The sequence below is a fragment of the Anomalospiza imberbis genome, chromosome 14 (genome assembly GCF_031753505.1).
Source record: "Anomalospiza imberbis isolate Cuckoo-Finch-1a 21T00152 chromosome 14, ASM3175350v1, whole genome shotgun sequence".
Classification (NCBI taxonomy): domain Eukaryota; kingdom Metazoa; phylum Chordata; class Aves; order Passeriformes; family Viduidae; genus Anomalospiza; species Anomalospiza imberbis.
Genome location: NC_089694.1, coordinates 11,572,097 through 11,589,830, shown reverse-complemented (window position 1 = coordinate 11,589,830; position 17,734 = coordinate 11,572,097). Strand labels below are relative to the sequence as shown.

At 41.8% G+C, this 17,734-nt stretch overlaps 1 protein-coding gene across 2 annotated transcripts in view; it reads left to right on the top strand.

The window, feature by feature from the left end:
• The window catches only part of COL4A6 (collagen type IV alpha 6 chain), an 87,226-nt gene that overhangs the window by 61,730 nt on the left and 7,762 nt on the right, over positions 1–17,734 (top strand). For both annotated transcript variants that reach the window (XM_068204896.1, XM_068204897.1), the window contains 20 exons: positions 194–247; positions 1,530–1,599; positions 2,341–2,451; positions 3,274–3,423; positions 4,768–4,872; positions 5,725–5,885; positions 6,806–6,985; positions 7,569–7,752; positions 9,640–9,711; positions 10,112–10,219; positions 10,961–11,182; positions 11,415–11,576; positions 13,541–13,711; positions 14,371–14,514; positions 14,748–14,873; positions 15,187–15,368; positions 15,640–15,703; positions 16,196–16,270; positions 16,637–16,744; positions 17,476–17,583. In XM_068204896.1, the coding sequence (XP_068060997.1) occupies positions 194–247; positions 1,530–1,599; positions 2,341–2,451; positions 3,274–3,423; positions 4,768–4,872; positions 5,725–5,885; positions 6,806–6,985; positions 7,569–7,752; positions 9,640–9,711; positions 10,112–10,219; positions 10,961–11,182; positions 11,415–11,576; positions 13,541–13,711; positions 14,371–14,514; positions 14,748–14,873; positions 15,187–15,368; positions 15,640–15,703; positions 16,196–16,270; positions 16,637–16,744; positions 17,476–17,583 (2,557 nt within the window). The remainder of the gene's footprint in view (positions 1–193; positions 248–1,529; positions 1,600–2,340; positions 2,452–3,273; positions 3,424–4,767; positions 4,873–5,724; positions 5,886–6,805; positions 6,986–7,568; positions 7,753–9,639; positions 9,712–10,111; positions 10,220–10,960; positions 11,183–11,414; positions 11,577–13,540; positions 13,712–14,370; positions 14,515–14,747; positions 14,874–15,186; positions 15,369–15,639; positions 15,704–16,195; positions 16,271–16,636; positions 16,745–17,475; positions 17,584–17,734) is intronic.

Sequence of the window (17,734 nt, the reverse complement as noted above, 5' to 3'; positions counted from 1 at the left end):
GAGCTCTGGTATGTTGTGAGTGCTGAGAAATTGATGCCATGAGTTTTCTCTTTCTTTAATTCTTCTTCAGATGGTTGGTAGGACAAAGAATTTGGTTTGTGATTTGAGTTCAGGCTCTGCAGATGTCTCAGGTAAAAAATAATGCCACTTACTGTCTCACTGTGTATCATCCTTCCCTTGTGGGGTTTTGCAGGGCCATCCAGGTGTTCCAGGCTATCCAGGACTGGATGGAGTAGAAGGCATGAAGGTAACTTCTCACTAAAACATTGGTTTTTTAAAGGCATTCACATGAATAAATAACTACCATTGCTCCAATCAAACCTCCTGTTTACCCCTATATCACTGTCATTTTCAGTACATTTCAGTTCCTCGTTCACTTCATTGTTAAGCACAAAAATGAGTCGTTGCTGAGCCATGAACACTCGGGTATTTTAATAATTTTTCAATGTTAATCATTGAACTTCATGACTTAGAATTGTAGATGTAGCATTTCTGGTCTCCTTTATCCTTACACAAATGTCATATTTATTGGACCATTGAGGCAAGATTAGATGGAAGTAAGTCAATGGTAAGACAGTTGGCAAGATCTGCAAGTACGGACAAGCCTGTTCAATTTCTTGTACTAAATATAGGTGATGCATAGCAGACATTTTCTGGGTGTCTTAAAATTTGGGCAGTCAGCACGAAACTGAGTGGAAAATGATTAGCTAGTAGTTTGCTGTGAAATCACTGATCTGCCACCAAGATTGCAGACTTGTAAAATGCAAGTACTGAAGGGATTTTTTGTGCAGAGTACATGGAAGAAGTAGTATTAGATGTTTCTGTACAGAGAAGTATTACTAGAAGAAGCAACCAAGTGTGCACTTCTTGGCCCACTGCATGGTGTTTATGTGATAAATATGATGGCAATTTGGACAACAGTCAAATTTTGTGCTTGTGATTTCAAAGAGGATATGATACTCTTTGAGAGTGTCAGTGACAGGAAGGAATGACACTGCAGTTTGTCACAACTTGCTTGTTCTACCTGGATGATTTTACTAAGGAATCCATTTTTCTGTAAGCTTCTATTATTGAAATTCAATATTGCAAGGCAACAGATAGCTGCAGTGATGAAAGCTTTTAAAACTGAGATAGCTCATAGCAGCTTTCACCACAAAGTGAACAGATGTTATCTACCTGATACTGGTCAGTGTGCTGACATAACTGGTTTCCAGTACACATTGTATATACATGTCTGTGCTTCCTACTGAGGTAATTGGAGACCTTCAGGGGATAGCTGGTCAGTAGCAGCCATCTTATCTGAAGTAGCCATCAGTTTCATCAGACAGGAACGATGTAAGTCAGGACAGCAGATGATTATGAATAGCAGAACAAGAATTCTCAGAAAGTGAATTCTTCAGCAAGACAAAGAATGGTGGTTACTCAGTGAATGGCTGCAGACATTGGTACCATAATACAGTCTGCTTCCTGGCAAGCAGCCTGCTCTCCATCACCCATCTGAGTGTGCTATGAATCTGTTTTCTTCACAGGGTGAATTAGGTGACATGGGTCCCCCAGGTCCGCCTGTCATTATCGACAGGGAAGGTGTAGTCATTTCAGGTACACATTTCCATTTTGTTTTGGAACTCATATAAAGCACTTTTTCTGATCCAACTTTCTTTCTTACTGTATGCTAACAGTTTACCATATTGTATGTTGGGTCTATTCCATCCCTGGTTATTTTTTCTTTATTTCTGTATTGTTTGGCTACACATGTATTTAGTTTTTGGTTTATAACTTTATCATTTAAAGAAAGCCATTCATCCCCACATTGCAGAATGATGTATCTCAAGGCAGAATGAAATGTCTTGCCTGGGACAGACAGTCTGTATGTGAGCATGGACAAGTGCTGTGTCTGCTCTGTAGACGCACTTCAATCTGTCTTCATTGTACCAAGGCAAAATGGCTTCCTGGTGCTGCATGGTAAAGGGTGCTCTAAGTGTCATTCTGCTGTTGTTGTCCAATGAGGTAAGAATATTATTGAGAAAAATGAGCTTAATTAATGCCACAGTTGACTGAGGCCTGCATGAGAACAGTCTCCGAAGCCATAAAGGTAAGGGGACACTGCATGGTCTCTCGTATTCTTTCTCCTTCATGTGTAGTCAAGTCTGAAATAACCTCTGTAACAGCTCAGAAGGAATTTTTCCCAATATTATTAACTTTTTCTAACATACTTCCTGCTCACAGCTTGGCAGCCTTTGCTATCTGAGAGATCAGTGGCCACTACAATAATTGACTGAAGAGTATTTCAGCAGAAATTCTGATGAGATTTTCTTCCTTGTTTTCCTCTTTCTCTAATAGGTGCCCCAGGTGACCCTGGCAACCCAGGAATACCTGGTCCTCCAGGAGATGAAGGGATCATTGGTTTACCAGGCCTTCCAGGGGCTCCAGGGTTTCCAGGCCTGGAGAGAGGTAAAGCAGCTGCTCCCAGTGCTCTTGGCAGGTTGTTTGCTGGGGGTTTTGTGGAGAAGTTTCTGGGTAGTGGGCTGGAGATGGTGAAGGTATGGGAGCAAGCCTTTCCCTGCTCCTTCAGCTGGCTGATTTGCAGGCTGGCTGCTGTCTGAGAAATAGGAGGCAGGGATGGCACATAGGGAAGCCAGTTGTGTTGACTTGGGTGGGAGCAGAATTAGTGCCACAATTACTGCAGCCCAGGTAAGTCTTCACTTGTGAATATTTGGTGTGGCAGTGTACACAGGAGGCTGTGGTTTGATTTCCATTTTGAATGTGCTGATTGGAAGAACTTTTCCTACCTTTTAAATTATAATGAATATTTTTGAAATTTTTAAATGACTTTTTATATTTGCAATAAAGAGCTAACAGATTGGCTTGATAAACCCACTGGCTGTGCAACCTATTTTTCCCGTCCAAGATCTCATTCAAAAGTTTTTGTTTTACTTGAATGTCATCTGGGAAATTCTAGCCTGCAATAATCCAGAGACTAGGAACTACCAAGAAAATCAGAAAATAACCCCCCCCCAGTCTTACATAGTTAATTGTCTGATTGATCATAGGGACTTAAGTGCAGTGCTGTGAAGTTTTTTGGATCACCAAAGGAGTTTGTAAATGGGAGCCAGTTGGTCCCTCCAATTAGTACTTTTTTCCTTGGTGTAAGATTATGAATTGTTCTGTCCTAACATGATTACAGTTCAGGGTACAAAGGTAATTATCTTAACATTAAAAATACTTCAATGTGTTTGCTGCTGGAGAGCTGCTCATTGTGTCATTGTTGTCTAGATGGAATGGGCCCTGGAGGGTCTCCAGGTATTCCAGGAGTGAAGGGTGAAGTGGGAGAACCAGGAAGAGCAACAATTGGAATACCAGGCCCTCCTGGCAGAGGTGGTTTACCAGGTCTGCCAGGGGCACCAGGATTGCCTGGTTCACCACGTATGTAGAATTTTTACATCTATTTTTCTATTAGATTCAGAGTGAAATAGATTAAATAATCATTTATATATTTAGTTCTTTGCCAGCAAGGATTATTCATCTGTAAATTGTACATGTTTGAATGACACCTCATTGTGATTGTAGCTCACAAACTTATATATATGAGTTGACACTCCTATAAAGTAAGACAATAGACCTAATTATTGTTGAGCTTGGTAGCCTGAGATACTGAAGCACAAAGTTGTGTAGACACAGTTTATGACACCAAGGGCTTTGAAGGTCTAAGCTAGTTTCCTCTTGGCTTTGGTAAAGAATAGACCATGATCCTTATGAACCCCTGAGATAAATATCTGTCTTGTGAGCAGGTAGTTTGGGTACCAGGAGTCAGATAGGGTGTCTGAAGAGACATTTGCAGACCTAAGGAAATAGGATTTTGTTTTTACATGTTCATTTGCATGGATGTCTGGATTAAATTATTGGGCATTGTTTTGTTTTCCTCAGAAATTGAGTATTACAGGATCAGGGTTGAGTTTACAAAACTGTGTTTTACCATTCTGTCATAAGCTGGTTTTTTTTTTGAGAGCAAACCCCTCAGAACAGGGGACACTCCAGTGATGGAGCCAGTGAGCATGGTCTGATAAAATGGTTTCCTGTGGAGGAGAAATAAGAGTTCTCTTATCAATAACTGTTTGCTAGTCAAATCTGGCTCACTTTTCTGCAGAGTCTGTGAAGCTCCTGTGGCTGTGTTTAGCTGATGGCTGCAGTTTGTTTCCATGATCAGCACTCCATCTTACTGTTGTCACAGAGGGGAAGGGTTTGCAGACAGTGTAGTTTTGGATCATGTTTGATCTCTTTCTGCTGCTGTTTCTGTCAACTTATATTTCATTCCATTCAGCATGTAAAGAGATGTAGACAACAATCCTGCAGTCATGAAGTGAGGGACAGGGAAAGTCCCCTTAACCCTTTTGCCCTTTAGTGTTTCCTGAGCTGCAACCACTGAATGAAAGTCATTTACCATTCTTTACACTACCTGTCCACAGTTTGGTGAGTTCTTTGGTCAGCTGGTAAATCTGTGAAAAAGTGCAGTGGCAGAGTAGAGGAATGAAACTCTGTTGCATCCACACTGTGAGGACTTTTGCTTTTCTGTATGAAGAGCTAGAAGCAAATGTGGCAGAGAACTGCAGAACTACTGTGGGTGGTACCAACCAAGATCCATCTCCTTGTGTTACGTCCACAGTTGCAGTTTTGTCTGGTGCCAGCTGCATCACTGGTTTTGTAAGTCAGTAATACTGAGCTGGAGATCAGCCTTCTCATGGCTTTTCCTTGCCTTCTTTCTGCATATAGGCCCTTCATTCTCCCCAGTGATAATCCTGAGTGGAAGGACTGGGGCCCCAGGGGAGCCTGGGCAAAGAGGGCTGCCAGGAGCTTTGGGTCCCAAGGGCTACAAAGGTAACTGACTCTTGTTTTAAGAGAGCTTTTCAGCTGTCATCTGGCTGAAAGATATTTACATGTGGTTAATATCCTAAGGGATGAGTTGTAAGTGTCTTTATGACAAATCACAGGAGGGGTTGAAGGAGCCAACAGCCTTTGCAATTTAGACAGAGCTGTGCCCAGCACTGTCAGTAAAATCCTATTTATTCTTCTTATTCTGCTCAGGCAAATAAGCTGATCAACATATCATACACAGAAAATTACCTAAGTAAGTTATTCTTTAAAGCCATGAGACTTAGAAATAAAATCTTATTCACTGCTTTTTGCAATAGACAAAAATGACAGAAATGTAAATGACAGAAAAACTTAAGTTAAAAAAATGTGCTAAAAATCGTGAGAATTTGGGTCTTAGTGTGTGGCAGAACCAGCATCAAAAGCCATGATGACACAGGTATCACTGTGCTTGGTGATTGTTTGGGTCCATGAACAGTAACAATTCAGGGGGTCATTGTAACCTACTGTGAGGGGGAGTATGGATTTGTTTTCTCTGATAACCATCTCTTTAAAAATGCACAAGACCTCCCTAAAACTCCCCTAAACCCATCTGTTTAGGAAAGTTTAAACCTTTGGCAAGAGGTCTAGAAGAGCTGAGGTTCATACCACACATGGTTATTGCCTGGAAATTAAACTGGAGAAAACCTGAGCTCCACTTGCTTGCCACTCACATCACCTGAGCAGAGGAGGCATAAAATCAAATAATAAGAGAATGTCTTTGTCTTCATTGAATCAAATACTGCTTTTGGAACTCTTGCAACTGAAAAGGGTCTTTATCCAAATGAAACTCATTTTGGAGTGTTGACTACTTTCCAGGAGAGGCAGGTGATTGTGCTTGTGATGGAGGAGTTACGAGAGCTGGACTAAAAGGCATCTCAGGCCCACCAGGTCCGTCAGGAAGCCCTGGTGTACCTGGTGCCAAGGGCCTTGGTGGAGACCCAGGCTCTGTGGGAGCACCAGGACTGCGTGGCCCTCCGGTAAGGCAGGAAGAGTTTGTGTTGGTTATTGTGAATTGTGGCCATGTGCAAATGCTGGTCTTCAATGTAATGAAAGAACACTTTTTTTTCCCATAAATGCTTCTATTTGTTTGGTTTAAAAAAATATATCAACCTAGAAACAGATCTGTGTAAAGAATCTGAAAGTAGAGATACTATCAGCTATAAAAATGGGAGAACAAATGGTTCTTAAATTCTGAGAACTGCACATTCATCAGTCAAGAGAAAAGCAGTAAGAGTTATTCATCCCAGGACTTCTTGGAAGTAGACATACATGGATTAGGCCCAGGACTCTTCCTAAGTGAGGGCTGGCTGGGGAAGCAGTTGTACATGTACATGGAGAGAAGATCTGAAAAATCAGTCAGGGAGCTCTTCCCACATCATTGCTCATAGCTATAAAAACTGTGCACCACAGGTGGAGTCTGCTTCCTAACTGCTGTATGCTAAATACACCAATGAGAGTTGAGCTCTGTTTTTTATCAAACAGTGACCATAACAAATAGGATTTTCCAAAGTGCTGAGCATTGCTCATTGCAAGTATTTACTTTTGAAAATCGTAGTCCATGAAGGTACTAGCCATTTGTCTTCAGATCCCAGTAAGTGCAGCACAACAAGCAATAGGGAAGAAGTTTCATTACTTGGGTCTCATTATATCATGAGTAATGTGATGTTTCCAGATTGCTGTCCCTATTACCAAGGTTTGGCTTGCCACTGTGGAACTGTAGTGACAGTAGAAGCAGCTGAAAACAAACAAACCTCTTTCCCCTCCCAAGTTAATGTACACAGTAGGAAACCCTCTGGAGATTTTCTGATCTGGTCATTGTGTCCTGTCCTCATATGACATTTTTAAGAAACAAAGCCTTTTCTCTGCACGTTCCTTTTCTTTATCTATTGGTCTGTAGGCTTCAGCTGGTCAGCAAGGACCTCCAGGCCTTAAGGGAGAAAAAGGGGAGCCATCCTATGCAACAGTCAAAGGTGCTCGTGGGGACCGTGGTGCGACAGCACCCAGAGGACCTTCAGGCATCCCAGGAGCTCCAGGCAGGGATGGACTTCCAGGCTTGCCAGGCCCACCAGGCCCTCCAGTAAGTTCAGATTAACTTAGCAGCAGTGCTTCAGAACTGGAATAAGGAGCAGAGAAAACAGCCAGGCCTGGCAAACTAGTCCTGATTAGCCCTGTGGTAAATCTTCAAATACATAAAATGCTCACAGTCCCTGAGCACAAATTTGTCTTGGTCAGGATTAATAATTGGCATTCCTAATGCCTCTATTAAAAGATAAACTTAGTAGACCATAATGCTGTTCTATGTTGAGTTCTAAAAGACAAAAGACATTCTTATGAGTGAAATCTTGAAATAAAAAAATAACACCTTGAAATAAAAAAATCACACCGAAATCTTATCAATTAAAGAGAAAGTAAATGTCTTTCAGAATCTGTAGTATTTGCATTTTGGCAAATACAACATGAAATGTTCTTTGTAATAGTCACCAAGTTTTGCTGCATTTTAAAATAAAGATGGGTAATTTACAGTGGGTTCTATATATCTTTTCAGGCTCACCTGAACCTTGCACAGAACCAACCAAACTCTTACTTTTAAAAATTATAGTGGTGGATATTCTTTCTGCATCCCTTTGACTTTCAGCTGTAATTGTCTTTGCTGTGCACAGGGTGATGGTGGGCTGGGTTTCCCAGGTGAAAAAGGTCTGCCAGGATTACCTGGCTCCAAGGGCCATCGAGGAGAAACTGGTTCTCCTGGCATTGGATACCCAGGCCCTAGTGGAGTTCGTGGACCACCAGGTGACAGTGGAATGGATGGGTTTCCAGGACAAGCAGGTCTTCCAGGCCCTCCAGGTAGGTATTGCTGGGTCTGCTCTTACTTTAAAAAGGGTAAAGCTGCAAGTCAAATGGTTCTCAATGTACTGCTGTGCCTGTGGCTGGGCCAGAAGACTGCATTAGGCTAAAGACTGCTCTTTAAATTAATTTAAACTCATCTGTGTGCTCACCAGGCCTCACATGGCAGTCACAGATTTCTCATGTTCAGGAGGACACAGAAAATAAGCAATAAATACTGAAGCAGTGCTGAAATACTAAGAGTATTAGATGGACCTACTCCCTGACTATTGTTGGAAAGCCATTTTATACCAAAGGGAGTTAGGAAGAGTGATAAAATGAGGTTTTTGAAAACACCTAAATCATTGTCCTAATAAAAATAGTAATTCACTGATATCTGAGGTGTCTGATTCAGTTTTCAGAACTATTGCTATTATTGAAATAAGAGCCCCAGATTTTTTTAAAAGAAGAAATGGTAATACATTGTATGAATGAACAGGTGTTGATGAATAAGAGGTTGTCAAGACAGTCAGGTAGGGAGTTCAGTTAACACTTGTGCAACCAGCTCTGGGCTCTGTTTGCTTCCTGAGGTACTATCGTTTGGCTCAGTTGGTGTGTCATTATATGCACCTAAAGCATACCATAATGACAAGTGATAAAGTAAGTAAATATGGGTTTGATAATACTTCATACATGATGTTTTATGCTCGTTCTCAAATTTAGTTACACGGAAATTCATGTCTAAACATTTATGGAAAATGTTTTCATTACAAAATGACTGCAGAAAGCTGGTCCCAGTATCTTTATTCCATGTCAGCCATTTAAATATAACTTAAGGTAAACAGTATTTTTTCTTTGTCACTGCTGATTTGCAGTGTATGTTGCATGCTGTGTATACTTGGGCTTCTAGGTTTGTAATTCTGTCTGTGTCAATGAAGCAGAGCTGGTAATGTATTTGCAGGCATAATATAGTGGCATAGATTTCTGGACTGATAAAGTGAGGCTCTGAGCTCAAAACCCTTGGTGGTAAGACCACCACAATGAGAGGAGTTGGCAGAGGAATCTCAGACCCATAGGGAGGCGAGAGCAAGGCCAGGGCAGCACCAGGAGGTTGCCAGATGTGCTGGATGGGGATAGTACCTCACACCAGTGTCATGCTGCCTTGTTGTTATGGGAGGAGATGTCCACTGTATTGATGTAGCACTAATGTCCCCCAGGGATAGTCTGCATAAGCTTTTTTCCAATTCAAGTCACATACTAAATGCTAAAAGCTTTACTAATTCCTAGTTGTGAATGCTTACGCATTTGTTCAGTAAATTTTCTCCTACAGAATCTGTTAAATTAAAATTGCATTATGAGATAAGTAAAAGTAAATTGCTCTGTGCATGATGTGAACTCCATTTATTCCGCAGAGCACATCAGAAGCCAGCTTATTATGAGTTCTACATGAAAGTTTTAGGAACAATGAACAGTCCTTAGTGTAGGAGAGTATTTATAGTCAGAATATGTGGGAAAGGGAGTAAGTCATTAGCCAGTTCAGTTTGCACCTCCGTAGAGATGTGTAAGAAAAATTATGAGTGCACCTTTCCTCCCATACTAGGAAATAATTTGCATATATTAAAATACATAACATCCTTTGATGTAGTAAATTTCATGTAATATTGAAGAAATATGTGTGGGTAGAAGAAATAATCATTCCTTATTTGTCCAGATTGAAAGGCCTTATTGTGAAAATGTGGATAAACATTTAAAGAGTCTGTGACTTTTTCCTAGTTTGAAAGCAAACCAGTGAGAGATCCCAAGTTAGAACTACAATTTAATAAGAAAATTAAGATAAAGGCGATAATACAGTATCACTGGCTTAAGCTGGCAGAGTCAGGATACAACCTCGGTGTTTCTTTGTTGTAGGTGTCACCTTGCCCTGCATAGTTCCTGGAGCATATGGGCCCCCAGGGACTCCCGGCTTTCCAGGACTGCCAGGTAGGGACACAAGGTGATGTAATGCACTGACTGCCAAGCAGCACTTATTTGTCAAAGAAGATAATACCTCCCAATTAATCCTCCTCCAAGCAATAGTTATTCCAGAGGGTTAAGTGGCAGAACAATGTCCTTTTTTTTCCCAAAGTGACTAGGCCTAAATCCCATGGAGGGTCATATTAACTGCACCATTTTTTAGCCTTCATGTAGCCTTGAACACAAACCTTCTACTTCTGTGTTTATGTAGCTCATGAACAGCCATAGCTTTGAGACTTTATTTAGCTTAAATTGTGTATCCAGCACCAGCTTTGCAGAAAAGATTTGATCCTGTTTTCTTGTGCTGTGTTTTTGTCTTCTGTTATTCGTTTGTTGATATTATTAATTAATATATTTTTACCCATAGGTCCCAAAGGCAGCAAAGGCTTTTCTGGCATTCCAGGCCAACCTGGGTTACATGGGTCTAAAGGACAGCCAGGGTCTCCAGGAATAATAGGCTTGCAAGGGGAACCTGGTAAGAGGGAAGTTGCTGGAGTGTTTTTTATTGTCTGATCAATATGTACAATACTTTATCAAAAGAGTAATCTGGATTTCTCGGCCACTTCTGCCTCATACATTCATAATGCTCCATTGAGTATTCCATTGTGCTCCTTGCAAGTGCAAGCAAGTGATAGCAGCTTGGGAGAAAACAAAGGAAATATTCCGGATGTTTACCACCTGCCTGTATCACTGTATCACTACTGGGAGAAAAGAGAACAGTCAACAGTTTGTTTCTCCAGAGACCATTGTCACATACTTTATTCCAGTTTAGGTTAGCCACAAATTTAGTGTAACACTTATTTTAAGCCCTGTGGTGCTCTGGTGAAGGCACACTGTACACAGTGCTTGGACTTATTTTAGCCATAGGAATTTCTGATGGTTGTGTAAAGAGAGACCAAGAGGCAAAGGTGATGTGGGTTAGGGGTTTTGCTTGACCTACCGTCTATCAAAACCAAGCTTGGAATGCTTTATATAGCTGCAACTACACACTTCTACAGTATTATTTTCTTGAAAAAAAAAGGTCCAAAAAACCTAAACCTTTCAACAATTTCATCTTTCTATCACTGATTATTGTTTCTAATTCAGTACTGAAATATTTTGCAACTTCTCAAGCAACTTCGATGGAATTGTTTTAAATGTATATTTTATTTGAGATGCTATTGGAAGCAGAACAGTGTCCTTCTGTTGAGTGATTCTTACGGATCTTCTCTTTAAGGCTTCCCTGGACCTCGAGGAGAGCAAGGCTCACAAGGACTTCCAGGACTGGATGGAACAGATGGTTTGCCTGGGAAAATGGGTCCTTCAGGCTTAGCTGGAATTAAAGGAGCTCTTGGAGATGTATTTGGTGCTGAGAGTGGAACCGTGGGAGAGCGTGGCCGACCTGGACTTCCAGGTGATAAAGGGCTTACAGGTGATACTGGATTTCCAGGACCAAAAGGTAAGCACTGATATTGCTTGTATCTGGGAATATCAAACTGTTTTTCTTTCAAATAGCCTTCCTCTTTCCAATCACTTTAAGATAATGCAACTCCTCTGCTCATAGATGGTGATTTGCTGGTTTTCTGTTAGAATCTAATGCAAGTCAAAGGCTTTTATCAAAACTCACTTTTAAATTTAAAATGTGAATTTTGCTTTATTTGTTCTGTAAACTCCTATCTCTCTGTTTCCAGGGCTGGATGGAAGACCGGGCCTCCTGGGTGTTAAAGGTGAACAGGGTCATCCAGGATATTCAGGTCTCCCTGGATTGCGGGGTCCTCCTGGCCCTGGAGGCCCTTTTGGCATTAGGGGAAAACCAGGACCCTTGGGGTCAGCTGGCCTTGCAGGAGCACCAGGTATGTGGTGTTTTCAAATGAAGACAAGTAGCTGAGCTGAGCTCTGTGGTGTTGAAGTGTGGGAGAAGTTTGGCATTTGCTTGGAGTGAGCTCCTACCCCTGGTTAGGGGTAACAGTGCAGAATTTGAGCCTGTTGACTCTGACTGCTGGGCAATTCCTGCTGGGAAATGTTACCCCAATACTGCAGAAAGTACAGCAGAAAGACAGAAGAAAACATCTTAAATGTCATGATGTGTTTAACATCTTTGCTCTTACATGTTGGCTGTATCATTGACTAATCTTCATTTCCCTTTTTCATGACAATTAATTTCTATTGTGTGAGGTTGCTTGAAATGTGATTTAGATTGAAAAATTGTTGACTTTATCAGGATGAGCACTGGTCTTCCCTGTCTTTCTCTTTGCTGGGGCAGAAGAGAGCTTTATTTTCCTTCACTCATTTTTTTCAGAGGAAAAAATCCCCACCACTTGAGTATAGTGATATCTGTAAAGGTGCACTGACTAAAGTGTTTCATAACAGTATATGAAAGAATTGAGAACCCAGCAAAGAGAGACCTGGCAATTGGTAGATGATGGTCTGAGACAAAAAAGTGCTCTTGTGATGTAAAATGACAGTGCTAAAGCACAGTGGCCACAAATGAATGAAAGCAGTAACATCACTTGATGTGAAAATTATAGAGTTTTTAATTTTTAAAAATTTTAATATTAACATTCCTTCTGCCTCTCTGTTGTTTCACATTTATGGTCTATATGCCATATTTGACTTTTCTTCAACTGTTTTTAAAAACCTCCTGTTGCTAGGAAGATAAGCTCCAAATAACTAAGTTTTTTTTTGCAGCTGTTGTCTCCCTGAATCATTAATTTCTTTTGTAGCCTGGTTCTTTCTGTTTACATATTTTGTCTGTTTTTTCCTTCACCATGTTTCTATTCCATTTATCATCAACTCTCCATTTCTGATGTCACACTGTTTGGTAATGGGTTCTTCACATAGGCTGTCAAGGTGAGAAAATGCAGTGTAGCATAAAAGCTCATGGACTAACAACCCAGCTTTTAATGCTACAAGAATTGCATTGACCATAGGTGATACCCCTTATCATTGCTAATCAAAGCAGAAGGCAAAGAACCACTGTAATGGGAATGCTCAGACAGTAACAAAGTCTCAAGCCTGTAAGGAAATCATTAATATGCAGAGATTTAAAGTCTGCATGTTTTCTTTGTCTTCTTAAATAAGGCAGCTCTTTCAGCTGCTTAAAAAACTGCTGGGTTGTAGCACAAAGCCCTGAGGGTAACAGAGCTCGAATATTGACTGCTACTGCAGCAAATGTAATTTTTCAGAAACCACCTGAGTTTTCCTTCTCTTCATTACTTTGGATCTGAGCATTCTGTTTTCAATGGTTTGAGCCTTTGTTTAAAATTGTAAACCATTACAAGGCTTCAGCTAGAAACATTTAGAGGCAAAATCGTGCATATGGTATTGGTTTTGTGAGAGCACAATCGGCTTGTTCCTGTAGTGAGCAATTGGCTCTTGAGAAGTACAGCTCAACTACCAAGGTGAAACAAGAACTTATGAAAATAAGCCTGTCTAGCTGATTGATGTCTGGTTCACCCAGACCATGGGGTAGGGAGCAGAAGCTGGCATTAATGATGCTCCCCATTCTGTCTTGGCTGCCTTGATGATGAAGGTAAGACTGTGCATTACAGGTCAGTGTCTGGTGGTCGAAATAAGGGGTTTCACTCTCGCCAGTTGTGTAGTGATGTAGGCAGTAACCCTCCTTGTAGGTACTTTACTATTAGATGACTAATGCTTTTGCAGTTCTAAGCTTTATGCCTTCTAGTAGGCTGCATGTGCCATAAGGTCCATTTGTCATTAAAAACAACGCTGTGTTTAAAGAGCTTGGGAAGCTGCCACAAACTGTCCTAGTTTTGTGCAATATCCTCGATTGAGTTCTTTTCTTGTATTGATTCAGGACCTCCTGGAGTCAAAGGAGTGGCTGGGGATGTAGGACCACAAGGCCCTGCTGGTATGAAAGGCTTCCCAGGTCTTGATGGTGCTCCAGGATCTCCTGGGGAAAGAGGATTGTTAGGGCCACCTGGGCCTTTTGGTCAAGATGGACATCCAGGTTTCTCTGGGCCAAAAGGTAGGTGTTTCAGTCCTGAGATTGCTGTGCCCACAAAAAAAACCCTTGCTGATCCTGATTTTAGGCCCAACTTGATGGAAGGGAATGAATCCCCAGCTAGTGTTGGGATGCATTTGTTTTGCTGCCAAGATACAAATTATGGATTTAATTATCAATAATGTTCCTAAGGAAATCTATCTTAAAGGTCTTAGGTCCTTGTGGACAAAGGATTATGTACATCAAAATAGACAAGAAAATTGAAGAAATGAACAGTGAATGAAATTTATAGAAAAAAGGGAGAGAATCAAGCACAAATCAAATGGGAAGTAAAAAATTACAAACAATGTGATCTTTAAGCACCAACACAGTAGTTGGTTATCTGAAGAATAACACAAAGCAACAGAGCTGTGGAACTGCATGTTGTTCTCTTGGAAATTGATTGTGTTTGATCTCCACTGGAAGCAGGACCAGGCTCTCAAAGGTGAACTGAGAAGTGCTGGTTGAAAGTATTGTGAGTGGAGACCTGTGACAGAAGTGACAGTGCTGTGCCATGTGCTTGTTTAAGTACCAGATTTGGGTGAATGGCCAGACCCAGGCAGCCTCTCCCTGTCGCAGGGTGGATGTGCAGTGTTCCAGGATCGACTGATATTCCCTTTTTAATTCTCAACATTTCTATGCAGGTGAGAAAGGGTCTTCTGGCCTGCTTGGTTTTCCTGGCATGCCAGGACTGCCTGGTGTCCCTGGAGTGAATGGGTTTAAAGGAATTCCTGGCACAGCTGGAGGAAAAGGAAGTCCAGGAGTTGTGGGACTTCAAGGTCAAAAAGGTGAGAAACAGCTGAATGGCTTTTGCTGGCTGTGCAGCACAGGGACTTAGGAGGCAATTCTGAGATGTCTGTGTCTGGTATTATTCTTCTAAATATTGTAATCTTCTATTTTTTCAATACTTTGGCCTGTTTACCAAAGAGTAGTAATGAATTTGCATCTGGAGACATGGAAGTTCTGTTTTTCTCTGCTCGATTATTCTGCAAGAGGATTTCATGACTTTTTATTTCTTCAGGTGACAGAGGTGATATAGGTCCACCTGGTCTTCCTGTTCTTGGGACTTCAGAACAGGCACTGCAAATCAAAGGAGACAAAGGAGATCCTGGATTAGCTGGACTTGGAGGATTCCCAGGACCTAGAGGTATTTCACAACATTGCCGCTCTTTGCCAGTATCAGTGTTCAGTATCTGGGCTTGTTATCAGTGGAGCATGGTCTGTCTTTTTGGCAGTGCCTACAATGCTACTGTTCTCTGTTCTGCCATTCCCATTCTAGCAAGACTTGCATATGGCAGTACTGAATTTTGAGAAAACAGTTTTCCTTTGGAGTTCTGTTCTGTAGATCTAATGCCATCCCTTCTTCCTCTTTAGGGGAGTTTAGGGTAACAGGTCAACTGACCCAAATGAGCTGGATGTCTGTATTATTGAAAGAAATTCCACTCTTCTGTATTACCCAGGTGATAAAGGAATCTCAGGAAGCCGTGGACAGCCTGGTCTCCCTGGTCCAGTTGGGTCACCAAGCAAAGAGAGAGGTCTTCATGGTGACCCAGGCTTCCCTGGTCCACCTGGACAGCCTGGCCTGCCAGGACAGAAGGGTGCACATGGTATCATGGGATTTCCAGGGATGCCAGGAGAGAGGGTAAATACCTTCTAAAGTATCATCATCTTCTCTGGGTGCTCTTTGGAAAACCCTGTCCTCTAATTGGTACTCCTGTAGCACAGCAGCAGAACATGGCAGAATTTTTCCTTACAAAACTTCCAGATTGTTTTTGTTTGGCTCATACCATTAAATGGCATTTTACATAGTATATCGTCCTACACCTTTGTGTTCTGTTATTCCACATGACCCAAGCTTGGAACAGCAAGAATAAAAAGCAAAGATTAATTTTGGTTGGGTTGGTTTCTTTCAGGGTTCAGATGGCACCACAGGAACGCTTGGATTCCCAGGACCTATTGGCCTTCCTGGTCCAAAGGGTAAAAAATCTTCCACAGTGTATATGGTCTTTCATTATACACAGTCCTAATATTAATGACACAAAGGATTAAGCAGTGTTCTGGTAGTGTCCATTGCTCTCCAGTGACAGGCTCTAGTACATATCCCCTTGTAAGAGGCTTCTTTCAGACAAGACCTATACCAAGCCTAAGTACTTTATGGTCCTCTGAAAGTTTGGCCACAGCACTGTGTGAGGCCTGTTGGACGGTGCAAGAAGTACCCTTTTCTCTCATCTCCTCGTGTCAGAAGTGTAGGATGTTGTGGAATTACCTGTAAAAGTCTGTCTTGTGCATTTGCATGAGTGGATCTACATCCATTGATGGGTATAAGCATTATCAGACTCAGGTGCATCATTTGCTATTGTCTTTATTTGCACCATGAATTTGAAATATAGCAAGGTTTATTTTCTTAAACAAGCCCTGCAAACTGATGTCCACAGTCAATGACAGGATGGCCTTTCCTTCCTTTTCCAGGTGAACGGGGAGAGTCTGTTGGTGTTCCTGGCACTGCTGGACTAAAAGGAGAGAGAGGAGATCCAGGGTTTCCAGGTAAAGTAGGCTTTGGTTCAAGAATACAAAATTCACTTCAAAAATACAAAATTATAGAGACTAAATAGTTTGGCATTGCCAAATTTGGGTATTTTTGTGATACTGAAAGGGAGATTTGAGGAGTCTGCAGTCCAGGTGGGGCACAAATCTGGATGATAATGAACACATCTGAGACCAGCCCAGTTCTAATGCTGGGTTCACTTCACTTCTTGAGGAGTGAACTTGCACTGGCATTGGCACCCTGGGAGTCCAGCCCAGGGCCCAGGCAATGGCTGAGCAAACACAAGTGCTGCAACCTCAGCATACCATGTTCTCACCCTCTTCATGCCTTCCTCCAGTTTGACTTGTATGTTTATATCCTTTTAGGAGAGAGGGGGAGAGAAGGACTCAAGGGTGAGCCAGGCTATCCAGGAAACACTGGGGTGAATGGACCCAAAGGCAGCCCGGGAGATCTTGGCCAAGAAGGACCAGCAGGTACTGGATTGAGCACCTAAGTTCTGCAGCTCATGTTGTGACTATGACAAGCTCACCTTGATGCTTCCTTAGCCCTCTTTGGTCTGTCTCAGCTGAGGCTTAAACAAGAAGTTTGGCAAGAAAATGGGAATTTTCTTTGACAGTAGTGTAAGGTGTCACCTTGTCCTGCTGGTCAAATATGGTGAATCCTGCAACACTGAAACCCAAAGGAATCCCATTAACAAATAGGGAAGATCTCAGTTAGATAAAAGCAGTTGCAGCTTCTTCACAGCTCTTTCATTGCAACATTTTTGTCTGTTCCCTCTCTAGAGCCACCTACCCAGACGAATGGCTACAAGTGTCTTTGGGTTGTGGGGTAATTAGCAAGTAGATTCCCAAATGGTTATCAAGATCAAAGGTTGGAGAACAGTGAAAGTTGTTATTAAAATGTTTTATTTGAAAAAAAAACAATTTAATTAGCTATTTGTGTGTGAACTGTTCATGTGTTACTTAGTGGATGATGAAGAATGTCACTGCTATGATTAAAAATAACCCCATCAAATAGTTTGATAAATGTGATGCTAATGGTGACATGAGGAGAGATTTGGATCTGATTTTGCTTTATTGAAATAGTAGTTTATTCACCCATCTTATGACTTAAGTGCAGGAACAGAAGCCGTAAGATGGAGCTGTGAGCTGTTTCAGCCTGGACATGATGTGTAGTACAGGAATATTTTTCTACTTTCTTTTAGGAATCCCTGGAAATGCTGGGCTGAGAGGAGCCCCTGGCCCACCAGGACCCCCAGGACAGCCAGGATCTGTTGGATTCCCTGGAGCTCGTGGAACAGTGGGACCTAAAGGTAGATGTGTAATCTTGCACATGGAAGGAGAATTTGGGTCAGAAAAGCAGTGTTTTGGCCAAGTGTCTCGGGCAGGCAGAGTGTGACCGGCCAGCTGTGCGTGGGAAAGAGCTCCCTCTTGGCAACCTTGCGCAGGCACCAGCTGCTAGGA